The 15402-nt window shown below is 35.8% G+C and overlaps 2 protein-coding genes across 2 annotated transcripts in view; both read right to left on the reverse strand.

The window, feature by feature from the left end:
• Positions 1 to 15402, reverse strand: part of LOC120623644 (protein O-mannosyl-transferase Tmtc3) — a 317835-nt gene that overhangs the window by 218812 nt on the left and 83621 nt on the right. The gene's annotated exons all lie outside the window — the stretch shown is intronic.
• LOC120623645 lies at positions 9873 to 10682 on the reverse strand. Its single transcript, XM_039889766.1, has one exon. It carries the CDS (start codon positions 10680 to 10682, stop codon positions 9873 to 9875), a length of 810 nt encoding a protein of 269 aa, XP_039745700.1.

Raw genomic sequence — 15402 nt, forward strand, 5'->3', positions numbered from 1 at the left:
ACGCTTATTTATTTAGCTAAGCTTATTTACTTAGCCACATTAGTATAAAAAATAAACTTTAAAAGTTGACTCTGGTCAGTATATTTACGCTAACTAAAGAAGTTAATCCTACTATCTGCGTTTATTTAAAAGTAAATAAAGTATGGAAGTATGTTATTTAACCTTTACTTTGAACCACCCTTTTACGTTTGAGTTGCCTTAAAGCTTACACATAGTAGTAGTAAAGTTTTTTGTGACATAGTTCTTTCGGGGAAGTATTTTTGCCATGCGTATTTCTGCCTTCTGAAGTGCGTGGTTGCCGGTGTAATTACAGACACAAGAGGCTTAACACCTACGTTTCAAATTGATGGACACAGGGCTGTATGTTGCAGGACTTGCTCCTAGCATGCCCTGTGATGTGTTGCATTGTTTATAGGCGATTGTTTTCAATTAATTACATGGTGGGCTATTGTATAAGACTTCCAAATATTACTTAAAAAATTTAATAATAAAACATTTTTGAAATCCATTAAAGAACCTATACTTAAAATATATAAAATATAACATGTGTTTATTTATTTATTTGTTTGTATATTACTAAGACCTTACTACAGCTGACATCAAATTTTACATAGCCGTGGCTTGAGTCCTTGAGGCTGATTTAAGATAATGAAATTTGAAATGAAATAAAATTTTAAATTTGTCCACAAAATCGCTTACTATTGTATACAAAAATATATCTAACAAAAAGTATGTGGACAAATAGGGTTCCGCCTCAGCACGAAGCCCCAGCGAGCTGCGGCGCTGGTTTTTAGAGGGACCCTGATACTTTGTATCTATGGAAAACGACCCAGGCTTTTCAAACAACCGAAATAATCGCGGTATTGAATTTTAATTTTAAAATGTAATTAAAATAAAAAAATTGTAGTCAAATTCAATATAATAAGGTTTTTTTAAGTTGGTAGGCGACTTAATTGAGAACCTCCTCCTATTTTGCAAGTTAATAAATACAAAACCAGACATACAAGATCTCGAGTGACATATATTTAACGACCTCCCTCCCTGGCCCAGCGGTGAGTGCTGTGAATTTAAGTAGAAGGTACCGGGTTCGTTTCCCAGCAGGGGCAATTTGGAAATTTATAATTACTGAACTCTTGGTCTGGGAGGCTTTGGCCGCGGCTAGTTACCACCCTATCGACAAAGACGTGCCGCTAAGCGATATAGAGTTCCGGTGCGATATCGCGTAGAAATATGTGAAGGGTATGGCTACCATACCCCCTAAAAGGTTAGCACGCTACCATACTATCGACCAGGTGAAATTGCAGTCAAGGGCTAACTTGGAATAAAAAAAAACGTAATAATTGATTCATAACAGTGTGTATATAACAGAAGGGCATGTTTTTTTAGAAAATAACTTGTTTCCATTAATTTATAGATCATATCGCTCATGCGACGTTTATTTTGGTGTGGCTTCGGTAAACATGACTATTTTAGTGGTAGTTGCGTGTAGATAATAAGCAGGACAATCGACTGGCACTGTGCTAACACCCCGCGCCATTGCAAACAAGACGGGTCAATTAACTTCTACTATTACCTTGCCCTACTGTTGGCCACAACTCACATTAACTGGACAAATGTTTGTGGTAAATGTCAAATTTAGAACAACATTCTCTGTCTTAAGGGCGGGGAAAGCCCAGCGGCTAAGACTTCGGCTTCACTTTCGAACCTCTAGACTTTTAAACGACTTACAAAATAGGAGAAGGTTCTCAATAAGGTTGTATTTTTTTTTAAATTTACGTGCGCTGTAAGCTATTCAGTGAAGGAAAACAGCGAAGGTAACCTGCATGTCTGAGAGTTTTCAATAACAGGATACACAATAACAGGATAGTTAAATGGCAGTGCGCGAACACCCCAGTGGTTGCGCCTTTCTAAACAACTCAAGTCAATTAGCTTCCACACTTACCGACCCCGGGTGTTGGCCCAAACGTACTTTAGCTGGACAAACATTTGTGGCAAATGTCAAATTTATTAGTCGCATAAGTCATGCTTGGCTATGGCTCTGAAACGTGGTCACTAACAAAGGACTCAGGGTCACTCAGCGGGCGATGCAGAGAGCTATGCTTGGAGTATCATGAGTAGACCAAATTTGGAATATGGAGATTCTTAGAAAAACTATTATAGTTACCGACATAGCTCAAAGAGTCGCGAAGCTAAAGTGGCAATGGGCTTGGTACATAGCTTGGAGAATAGATGGACGTTTGTGTCCCAAGGTGCTGAAATGGCGACCTCGCACCGGTAAACCCAGCGTTGGTAGTGGTGGACGACGAACGCTGCGAGTCGCATCCGTCCACCGTCCCAACGAGGTGGACGGATGCGACTCGCAGCGAGCCGCTGGACCCAAGCGAAATAACACCGTGTTATTTGGAACTCCCTATAAAAGACCTATATCCGGTATATACATGTAAAGTCTCAACTGTGGGACGCGCATTTACGAAGCATATTTACTTACAGGAAACTATAAAATAACTATGTAATAAATAAAGTCACTATCGTTTAAGGTAGGTAGGTAAGGTACTTACGTAACGTAGGTACGTGCTTTCTAAACACAAACTTTACATAAAGCTGTATCTCGAAAGTTACAGCTAGTATCATTATATATTAAATATTAAAAAAGCTAAGTGACACATATGTAAGATTTCTGTGGAATGATAATTATTAATCCGGACAGACAAAGGAAAATTATAACACAGTTATATAAAGTTCTCAGCTAGATTTATTAGACAAGGGAGTCCCTTGAAACCTTCATATTACCCCATTGTATGGTTTCCCATCATATTTAGATATAACATAATGAATATTCACTAGACACATAAACTGTGTGTGTGTGTAAACAAAGGGTTGTATGAAACTATACTCGTGGTGGAATACTAACAGAATGTGTTTAGTTTTTACTCCAGGGACATATATCTATTTAGCTTCGAGTATGCAAGAGTAACTTAAGGGCTGAGAGAAAGGGTGATCGTTGATATAGCATACACGTCCATGTTGGTACGAGTATTGCGTTAGAATTTTTATGTTTGACTCAATAAATAAATAAATAAATATACTACGAAAATACACACATCGCCATCTAGCCCCAAAGTAAGCGTAGCTTGTGTTATGGGTACTAAGATAGCTGATGAATATTTTTATCAATATAATACACATAAATACTTATAATATACAGATAAACACCCAGACACTGAAAAACATTCATGTTCATCACACAAGCATTTTCCAGTTGTGGGAATCGAACCCACGGCCTTGGACTCAGAAAGCAGGGTCGCTTTCTGAGTCCAAGGCCGCTACCCACTGCGCCAATCTGCAAACCGTACCCTTCTCAACCTCACTACGTGTTAAGTGATGATGAAGTATAAGATGTTAGTATGCTAACCTATTAGGGTAGTAGCAGTTGTATTAAACCCATACTCAGTGGCGTGCATAGAGGGTATGCAGATGATATAAAATGGAGAAAATCTCCAGTACGAGTTATATAAACTGAAGGATAGGCTTTGTAAGAGTTATAAAAAGCCGCCACTGCCCATACTCCTAATCGACTTTTACGCGACATTGTAGCGGAACGCTAAATCGCCACGTTTATTCTTTGGCAGGGTAAATTATTAAAAACGGCCGTAAGCCGCTGGTACCGGTTATAGTATTACTTACATGGGATAGTGATGATAATCATTAAAATCTTGTAGCTACTCTTTGGTATTGATGGCCGATTGGCGCAGTGGGTAGCGACCCTGCTTTCTGAGTCCAAGGCTGCGGGTACGATAAAGAATTTTGTGTATTATATTCATAAAAATATTCATCAGTTATCTTAGTACCACAAGCTACACTTACTTTGTAAAATGGTAAATGTTTGTGTATGATATATTATTTTATTATATATGTGTCTTGTGTGTGTTTGTGTAAATTATTACAAGTCTTTATGTATATCTATTAATAAATAAATTTTATGTTGGTTTGTGTACGCTTCAAAAACTCAAAAAGTTCTGCACCGATCGGGCTGAAATTTTAGCATGATATACTCGTATAATACGCATCAAGGATTGTTTTTATCTATTTTTCTCAACCATTCAATCACAATGTGCCACAGCGAAGCGTGGCAGGGTACAACTAGTTATTTATAAAAATATTCATCAGTCATCTTAGTACCCATAACACAAGCTACGCTTACTTTGGGGCTAGATGGCGATGAGTGTATTGTAGAGTATTTATTTTATTTAGCTCAAGTCATCTTTCCTTCTGACGATGCCTTTGTTGAGGCCTTATTTAATAAAACTTTATTAAATATGAAATTTCATGTACAATAAAGTACCTTTAACTCTAGTTAACGAACCATTTTAAAATAAAGTAAATTATAATACTTCTCTCCTGCGTAGGTATTTATCGCATGATTAACGACTTCGAATTAAGAAAGAAGTTTAAAGCCAAGAGATTTACTTTTAGGTACCGTAACAATTTTACTCGGTGAAAAAGCTACGGTCAATTTGCGAAGTCGTATCTTCCTGAATTTTATATCGTAAAGTTAAACGAAAGTAAAGTAGTTCAAAACGACGGTTGTCGTATAACCGGTTCTTAATGGAATTAAGTTTAAACTCTGTTTAGTACGATTTCCTAAACTGTTTGCAAGTTTGAGAGTGAAATAGGAATGTTCCGATTTTCTCTTTGCTGTATTGACTTTACTTTACCCCGATTGTTTATTTACAGTACTTACAGAAATTCAATTCAGAAGTTATTTGAGAACGGTTTAGTTGCGGTATCGGCTATAAAACGATGGCGAAGGAACTTTGACTCTATGGAATTTGTTGTTTTTGATTTTACAATTTAGAAATATACTAACTGCATAGTAAGGGTAGGTAGGTACCGGACAGTGTTATTTTTTTATAACTGATCGGCTCTCACTGGTGTCGATCAGGCATGATAGTCGTATCATGCCTTATCGAAAGCAATTACATAAACATGGGTGATTCACTCTTGCCTTGAACGTACTCGTTAGATTATGTGGCAGTAAACCCAACCGCCAAGGGTGTTCCTCAAGTAAGCGGGTTGTATCAGAAACGTGGATAAAATAAGTTTCGTGCGAGTCTATTGAATGCCAACCAAATAAGAATGCCACCGCTCACAGTCTTACGCGATTCAGTGTTGAATCACAGCCCGATACACAGGAACGTTGATCAAAAGATTTTCGTGCGCCACCCCTTAGTCTTTTGCTGTTCTGTGTTGTATCAGAAACTGTCACACAGAAACATTGATGTGTTGTATCAGAAACTGTCACACAGAAACATTGATTTATAAGTTTTGTGCGAGGTGCTTGAATGCCAACCACCTAAGAATGCCACTGCTCACTCTCTCACTGTTCTGTTTGTGATGGATACTAACACGAAGAAACGTTGATTAAAAAGTTTCATGCGAGTTGATATGCACAACCACATAAAAATGCCACCGCTCCTCACGGTATTTTGCTGTTCTGTATTAGAAGGGTGACAAAGTGGATAATAAAAATAAAACAAAGAATCCTTTTATTCCGTGCAAAAAAAAAACCTTACAAATATACAGAAGTAGGTATATCCACCAAAAATCCGATAACCAGTACCTTCAAACACTTTTACATTTCATGTGTAAAACAGCTTTGCATTTAGTAAATTTAAGATAGATAGATAGATAAATTCTTTATTGCACACAATTTATAATATAAATTGAAACCATAAATATAAGACGAATAACAATGCGCAAAGGCGGTCTTATCGCTTTAAGCGATCTCCTCCAGACAACCCTTAATGAAAGAAGAACAGGAGTATGGAAACGGGATAGTGCAATTTTAAAAATAAATAACATAAACTACATCTACTATATATAACAATAATACATAAACAGCTAATACAAATACAAAAAATACAGAAATAAATACATACACATATAAACATATATATATATATATATATATATATATATATATACATATATAAATATATATATAAATAAATATAAATATACACAAATACATACAGAGCAAATATATTAGTTTATGACTCCGTAGATAAATAATATTCTTTTAAACGACTTTTGAAGATGCTTAATGATTTAGACTGTCTTATGTCTCTTGGCAATCCATTCCAGAGTATAACCACCTTGACTGTAAAAGAATTTCCATACGCATGCGAGTGACTGGCAGGAACATGCAACCTGTTGTCATCCTTAGCCCTCAAATAGCACTGAACATTGCTACCAAGAAAGTTGAATCGCTCTTTTAAATATGGTGGCGTCTGAGGATAAAATAAAATAGAATATAAAAGACAAAGAGCGTGCAAGTTCCTACGTGATCGAATTGGTAGCCAGTTTAACCGAGAACGATACTCGGACACATGATCAAACTTACGTATACCAAAGATAAACCGTATACATACGTTCTGCAGCCTCTCCAGTTTATCGAGCATGGTCTCTGATAAATCCAAGTAGCAAATATCAGCATAGTCTAAAATAGGTAATAGAAGAGAATTAGCTAAGAGAATTTTAGTTTTTAACGGTAGAAACTTCTTCCACCGTCTCAAGTATCCAACAGCGGCAAAAATTTTGCGACTCATTTCAGAAACTTGAGGTACCCAAGACATTGTATTGTCCAAAATTAGCCCAAGGTCTCTGACTGCACTGTTCCAAGGTATAACAGTACCTTCAAATAGAACAGGTGGTAACCTGTTATATGATAGAGAGGAAAGGAAATAAGAGCTGCCTATTATAATTACTTGAGATTTACTTGGATTTACTTGGAGACTAAATGACCGACACCAAGCCGCAATTTTATTTAAATCAGTATTAATATTATCAATGGCAACGGCAAGATTATCAATAGCCGCCGATGCATAAAACTGCAAATCATCAGCGTAAAAATGATAGGACGAAGATAAAACAGATGACACTGAGTTTATAAAAATTGAAAATAGAAGCGGAGAGAGAACACCACCCTGAGGTACTCCGGAAAGAAGTGGAAGAAAGGAAGATAGTTTACTGTCCGAACGAATACATTGCTGACGATTACATAAGTAAGACCGGAACCAGTTGACAACGTGAGGTGAAATGCTGACTGTCTTTAGAACAGCCATCAAAGTCTACGTTGTTAAACGCATTACTGAAATCTAAGAGAACTAATACGGTAAGGAGTTTATTGTCGACAGCGAAACGAATATCATCGCAGACCTTGATCAAGGCTGTTGTTGTGCTATGACCACGACGAAAACCGGACTGGAGGGGGCTTAAAATATCATATCTGGTAAGATAGAGGCTAAGTTGATGATGGACAATACGTTCGAGAACTTTAGACAGAAACGGAAGAATGGAGATAGGCCGAAAGTTTGAAGGATTTACAGGGTTACGAACTTTAGGAATAGGAACTACATATGCTTTACACCACACGGTGGGAAATGCAGCTGAAGTAAGTGATGAGTTCAGTATGTGAGACAATACTGGCAAAACACCGTCAAGCGCTGCAATTATCATTCTCCTACTTATCCCATCAACATAACATAACTTCATCGACGGTTGTATCACTGAACTGGAATTCAGGTCTCTCGTGTGTAGGCAATGAGTAAAGATAATTAAGCGTCCCTTGTTTAATCAGCGCATTGATTGAACATTTGGCTATAAAGTGTTTGTTAAGGCTCTCCAAGTCAATGCTTTGCGAATCTTGCTGACGCTGACGACCGATTCCCAGTGAAGCCAGAAATTTCCAAGCTTTGTCGGCATTTTTTTGATCCACTGATGAGTGAATATATTCACGCTGAGCATCTCGACAAATTCTGCTACACTGATTCCGTAGCTTTTTATATTTTGTCCGGTTGGCATCTGTCGGATTTAACTTATATTTACTTTTTGCTTTATTGCGTTTGGACATAAGCAGCTTGATGTCATTAGTGAGCCATGGTGCAGGAAGGTGCTTAATTTTGATTGGCCGGAGCGGAGCGTGTATATCAAAAAGTTGGGTCAAAAGTGAATTAAATATATTAAGCTTATCATCTACAGAAGGCGTGTCAAAAACAATATCCCAGTCAATATTATTAAGATCTTCCATAAATTTATCATTATTAAAATTACGAAAACTACGACGCATAACAATAGTCGGTTTTGCCTTAGGAGGACGAATTCTAAAGGAAACATAGACCAAATCATGATAAGAAAAAGCCTCCGCCGGCAGTTGTCCATGTGGGTCTACAAGATTTGGAGAAGAAACAATCATGAGATCTAATTGGGAAGGAAAACAGTTGGGGAAAAAATGAGTAGCATGCGTAGGTAATATTTCAAGATTAGAGCTGTTAATAATAGACAATAGACGTTTTGAACGATAGTCATTTTTAATAAGGCACGTATTAAAGTCACCCATAATGATAGAGTGGTCAACTGTTGTTAAATACTCTTCAAGTATAGTCTCTAAAGTATCAAAATAATCAATATGAAGCGAGGGACTATAAAAAACCCCAAGTAGAAGTTTTTTTTGACCACTTTGAACCTCAATTAGTATGTGTTCAGATGATTCAGAGTATAAAGATGGGGACTTATTTAAAATACGAAAAGGAATGTGACAACGTAGGTAAATGGCGACACCACCCCCTCCCTTGCCTGTTCGATCATTTCTAATGAGATGGTAGCCAGGCAAAGAATAGGAAGTTGATGGAAGGCAAGGTTTCAAAAACGACTCCGACACCAAGATTGCATGAATTGCTTTGTTATCAAACGTAGATAAAAAATCTGAATAGTGCGAGGGAATGCTCTGCGCATTGATATGAACTACATTAAAATTTTTAGGGAATGGTGTGAACGTATTGTCTAAAACAGAGCCAAGTGGTACATCTGTGCTATGGAAGCTGTCGCTGGATAAAGAGGAGCCTGTACAATAAACACCCTCACTATCTGAGTTATTGTTAGAAGAAGTCATACTTATAATAATTATGCTTAATATAATAATAAATATAATAAAAAAAAAAGAATATGTATATATAAAATAAAATACAATTTTACAATAAATATATATATATATACGAAAAAAAAATAAAAAAAATAAATGAAGTTTACAAGTGAAAAAAAAGGAAAAAAAAAACAAATAAGTACTCTTCCATTCACCAGCAAGTCTAATAGGAAATCGCTTAAATCACATTAAATTATCAAACACTAATAAATGTATGTTCTAATCGGCGGTTCTTATACATATTTGCATTTAAATACAGCCACATACGCATCTAATTAAAAATATCAAAATAATCATACAGAAAAAAAAAAAAAAAAAACAAAAACAAATTAAATAAAATAAAAAAAAATAGAATAAAATAAAAGAGAAAAAGAACAAGAAATTATTTGTAAATCAAAAAAAAAATAAACTAAACAAGGAAATCAAAAAAGAAAAACCAAAATCTTAAAAATAAAAAAAACTAATAGCTACACAATCAATATTTAAATTAACATGAGCGGTTAGTAATGGTACGCGATCGAACAAACCACAACTTAATGCTCTGCGGTAATGTTTGTATACTCTTTGCTTTAAACGCAAACTGGATTGCACAATCAAAACGTTTAGCTCGTCCTTGTCTGTGGTTGGAAATTGACAAAAAGACAAGATTGACATTGAACATTGTTGTGACTTGTGAATACAAAATGAAATGAAAAATGTAATAAAATTTATTGAGGGTACAATAGTCGAAAAAGAGGTTATGTCAAGTTTTAACTAAACGAGACTATAATTATTTAAGTACCTACACCAGTGCAAAATCAGCAAAGCAGACTTTCTGCAAAGGGAAACAATAGTGAACAATACAATGTTTGAAACCAATTGAAGACTCTGGAAATCTCATAAAAGGCAGGCATTACCTTCTAACAGCTCGCCTAGGCTTTTCGACCTGAGGCTTGACTGTTTTAGACGAGGGAACTGCAGCATAAGAATGCACTGGCACAACACTTGCACTCGCTATAGCACTAGCTTGATCCGACGCGGCAGACGTGGTTGCCATTGGGATATCACCGGACTTTAATCCAATCAATTTCACCTCTGCAACTGAAAAAACTCGATGGCGCTTATTATCAGCGCCAAGAACAATTATGGACCCATCCCGCGTCCAGCATCGAGAAACTCCAAACTTTTGTCTCGCTGCCTGAAAGGCGTCATGTCGCTCCTTCGTCAGAAACTCGGATAAAGTGACCCCAGTGCCTTTAAGCTGTTTTTTTGAAAACCAAACTTGATTACGGATAGACAAGTCACTAAACTTGATCAATACAACACGAGCCTTGCCATCCTTTAACTGGCCCAAACGCTTGCAATAACTGAGTTTGGCTTCGGTCAGTTCTGGCATGCTAAGATTGCTGGACAATGCCTCCGCAACTGTTGCGGGCAAACTCTCCTTTTGCACTTCAGGTACACCATGCAGCAGCAGCATTTTCCTCCTGGTTCTTGTCTCCATATTATCACACTGCTTAGAGAGCACCTGGACTTGTAATTGAAGGCTTTCAAGTGATGTCAAGACAAATACTCTAAATGCACCAAACTGTGCTGCAACATTGGAATTTGGACTGGTTGCTGGGATGGATGTCTGAATGATGCGCTGAAACTCAGCCATTCGTGCATTAAAGTGCTCAGTTAATGCAGAAATAGAGTGTTCAATGGATGCCAAATTCTCCATTTTCTTGTTGTAAATTCCGATTAGTGTTGATTACAATAAAATGTGAAGTACTTAAGGATTTTTTATTTGGATTGCTTGCTGGTATGTGGAAGATATGTTAATATAACATTTCTAAGTTTAGATTACCTTTAAATTATCTTTATTTTAATTTATTTAATTTATTATTTAATTTAATTTAATTTAATTTATTATTTCTAAGTTATCTTTGATAATTATAGATTTCTTTCTTAACTAAATTATTACAGGTAATACCTTTTTAGAGATCGATACAAACCTGAGATAAAATATCTACCTCTTAAAACAGCTACTTTGAAATCACCGCTCAGTTTTCGTACAAGACTTTAAACAAAATTGTTCTTTGATAACAAAGTTTTAATGAATGCGGTTTTTGCAATTTGTTCCTCTGTTGCAGTTTGGAATAAGGACAATCCAAAAATATCATTTTAAATGCTCTTAATTCTAATACGTAAATATGCTTTTGAGTGTAAGGGGGCTTTTTAAATAAAATAAAATATATATACAACGACAATACGCACAACGACATCTAGCCCCAAAGTAAGCATAGCTGTGTATGGGTACTAAGATGAATATTTTTATGAATAATATACATAAATACTAATAATATATAGATAAACACCAAGACACTGAAAAGCAAGTTCATCACACTAACATTTTCCCGTTGTAGGAATCGAACCATACTCACAGACTCATAAAGCAGGGTCGCTGCCCAATACGCCAATCCCATAAGGCCATTCATAATAATTACCTAATGTATGCATTAATAATAATTAACTAATCTATGCGGGAATTTAAAGTTTTTCTTTGACTAACTTAACTTAACACAAAATGTGAAACGTTAATTTTAATACTTCGTTTTGTTAAATGGAGCCTCTCTTCAATCAAAATCCTAAAGGTTACAGTTCAATTAAAAGTTTTTTAATTAAAAGTAATTATCAGCTGAGGTCAATGATATGTGAGTGACTTGAGTTTTTGATAATGGATCGCCTCTTAAACGACTTTGCAAACTGTTAAGTTAATTATTCTTTGGTACATTGATGTTTACGTAATAACATTTGTCTTATAAATTAATACGCTTTCAATTACACAAACTAATGTAATTGAAGTGTCTGGGAGTTTTAAATAAGTGCTTGTTATTATGCTTATCTAAACGATAATGTAATTCAAAGAATTGTATGGCTTTCTATGCGTTCATCCTGGCTAATATTATTAATACGACACATTCGTATTGTTTGTTTGTTACGATTTCACAACTTAACTACCAACATTATGTACTATTCCATACAGGTTGCACCTTACCTTGGTGGTATCTTTTTTAGACCCTTTAAAGAAATGGATATACCTTTCATCTAGAAAGAATTAACTGATCCCGAGGGATGGATTAATTCCTTTTTTGAAAATGACAATCAGAATTTATTGAAAAAAGGTACACTAACGCGAACAGAGCCGCAGGTAGAAGCTAGTAAGTTTAGTTAATTAGTTAAGTTTAGTTGTATGAAACTTAAAAAGTGATTAAAATAAATAAAGATGGAAAACCAGGTCTAGAATATACTACATCAGTACCTAAATATATTATTGCGGAAGCATAATCTGTAAAAATCCTATTAAACACTATTACATTTATGTGCAAAACAGCTTTTAGCTATTAAATAGTTACGATAGTAATATCTTAAATAAATGTAGGTACTACAACACGCAATGTTTCTAAATCAGTTTTTGGTAAACTTGCGTTTAATTTGTATAATCATCGGAACAACTTAACCTGTTTGGAAAAAATAATAAAAAAAATAGGTGTGGAGGGATATTCAATTACTGTTATCCAATACAATTCAATCATCTTCAAGCTCCCACATTAAATACATTGTACCTAACAGAATGAAAACAAACAATTTCGTATAGGTACGTACACAATAAACATTATTCTGAAGTAAAGTAAATTTCTTAGTAATAATGAAGTCCACCGCAAAGGGCAAGGAACCTTTACAATACAGAAAATCCATTTATATTACTAAAGTGAAAGTTTGTCTATTTGTTTTTTTATTTGTTACCTATGTTTTATTATTATAATTATTTGACTGTTTATTTTTACACCACTATGAAGTTAGCGTAATAAAAGAAGAATAGGAAGAATATAAAAGGCGGCCTTATCGCTTAGTAGCGATCCCTGCAAGGAACCTTAGGATTAGGACAACATGAGCAAGAGCGGACAGGTGGTGTAAAATTATTTTAACCTACATTTATATAGCTAAGTACAAATACAAACACAAAATTGCACAAATAAGAAAAATATAATAAATAAATATAAAATAATAAACTAATATATATACTGAATCATATTATATACATAAATACTTAAGAACATAAGTTGTTCGTTTCAATCTCATGTTGCACGGATCATTATGAAAATTATCTCTATGGATAGGTGGTATCCTGGAGACGGATATAGGATTTTTATCCCGGCCTAAATGAAGGGTTCCGACAAGATTCATAACAACATTCGTTTCGTAGTATATGGCCTTATTTCTGGATCGTCCACTGAAACAATCTAAACTTACTTTAGTACAGAAATTACATCCCGGAGATGGACAAGGAATGCTTTTAAATTCGAGTTTACTCCCTAACGGTACGAGTAAACACGTGAGCACAACCGCAAGTACAGCTAGTAATAAGTTGCCTTTAACCCTCAGTCCATATTAGTTGCCCCATTGCTTTGTGATAGATTTAGTGTTAAGAACCTTTACGCTTGTCGCATGCTAATCAATGGAATTACTGAAAGATCAAGCAGGGAAATAATTTATATATAAATATATAGCCCCGAAGTAAGCGTAGCTTGTGTTATGGGTACTAAGATGACTGACGAATATTTTTATGAATAATATACATGAATGCTTAAAATATGCAGATAAACACCCAGACACTGAAAAACATTCTTGGACTCAGAAATCAGGGTTGCTGCTCACTGCGCCAGTCGGGTGTCGAAGTTGAAATGAAGGGAACACGTCCTACAAATTGCCGCTCTGTGTCCATCATCCCGAGGCGTAGGTGTTAAGCCTCATTGTGTCTGTAATTACACCAGCAACCATGCCCTTTGGCGGCAGAAATAAGCATAGTAGTAATGTTTAAATTCCCCTTACGAGTACTGCAACAAAAGTTATTATCATCACCATCTTCAACTCATTACGGCCCACTATATTGCACAGGTCACTCTCTCAGACAGTAGCGTGCACTTCATACATGCACAAAAGTACTGCATACCCAAATTTTTTTACATAGCTCGTATTGGAGGGGAATTTTTCCATTTTATGCCATTTACCTGCTTTATGCATACCCTGGTCAAAAAACCTGTGCACGCCACTGCTCTCAGAATGAGGGTTTAGGCTGTAGTGCCAGGCTGGCAAAGAGCGGATTGGTAGACTTCACGTGCTATTGGGAACATTATGGAGAACTCTCAGGCATGTTTGCTTAAATTAAAATGGAATATAACTCCAGAAAGTTAGATGTGAGTACCGGTGATCGTGCATCCCTTTCTTTAGGCTATTATCGCTTTTTAAAAGCCCTTCTACCACTAAAATGATGAGGTTGAACGAACAACATTTCGATCTAGATAGATTGTGCATAGGGGCAAAATAATACCCCACTATATTTCGAAGTTATACTATTTTTATTTGAAAAGAGAATTAATTAGACGAAGAAAGAAAAAGAGCATTGATCCTATACGCTGTCCCAATACAATTTAAGATGGGCTTTAAGGATTATAGTCACACGTCCACGGACCAACGGCCCGGAAATGTTGTTTTATGGTAATCAATGTCTATTTCAACAAGAGATCAATAGTCAATGATGTTTATATAATCTGAGTTATTGTTTGTTTGTTTCTGCCAATACTCGCATCCTGATAGCTACAATATGATACCGACGTGACCATTTTATTTGAAAAATAAACGCAACAGTACACACAAAAGAAAATGTTATTTCCACTCTATTTGCGTATGATGTACGATCTTATTCATCTTATGCATTGTGCGGGGCCCTTTCTAACAGCAAATAGACCGTTCACTATAAGAGGGCGAATGATGTTTATGTAAACTTTTATACCTACAGCAGCCCCTGGAGCGTGTTTCTCCTCAAATTTGATATCATTCCCTTACGCTTCCGTGAAAATAAATAGGGTAACATTCAAACGTTTGGCCAGATAGGATTATTATGCGACTCTAAGTGTATGATTGCTATAACAAGCATTTGGAAGTTTCTGTATTGTCGCTTGGACAGGATAAAAAAATTGTGCAGAAAAAAGTGTATTGGCACTACAGCCCTTTGTGAACCAAGGCCTGCTCCAGTGGATGATGATGTTATCCACATTTAATGTCCTCTGCTATAAACAGTTCGCCTGTGTGCGCCGTTCTACATTTGGCGGTCTCAACACTACCTAACTAGATGGCGCCACTAAGATCCTGCATCGTGCTAGCGAAGTTTTTACAAATAATGACGATATACAACGTGTAACGGAATTACGAAATACTGTTGAAGGGTACATAAGTATATTTCATAAGGAATAATCCAGTAAAAATATTAAATGAAAAGAAGCATATTTATTTTTCCATAGAAACTAATTCAAAAAATTGTAAGTGTTTAGTTATGACAACCCTATTGAAGATAATAGATCGACACGTGTATAGTACTTGCGCAACGCGACGCGTACCTA

Source organism: Pararge aegeria, chromosome 5 (assembly GCF_905163445.1).
Source record: "Pararge aegeria chromosome 5, ilParAegt1.1, whole genome shotgun sequence".
Taxonomy (NCBI): domain Eukaryota; kingdom Metazoa; phylum Arthropoda; class Insecta; order Lepidoptera; family Nymphalidae; genus Pararge; species Pararge aegeria.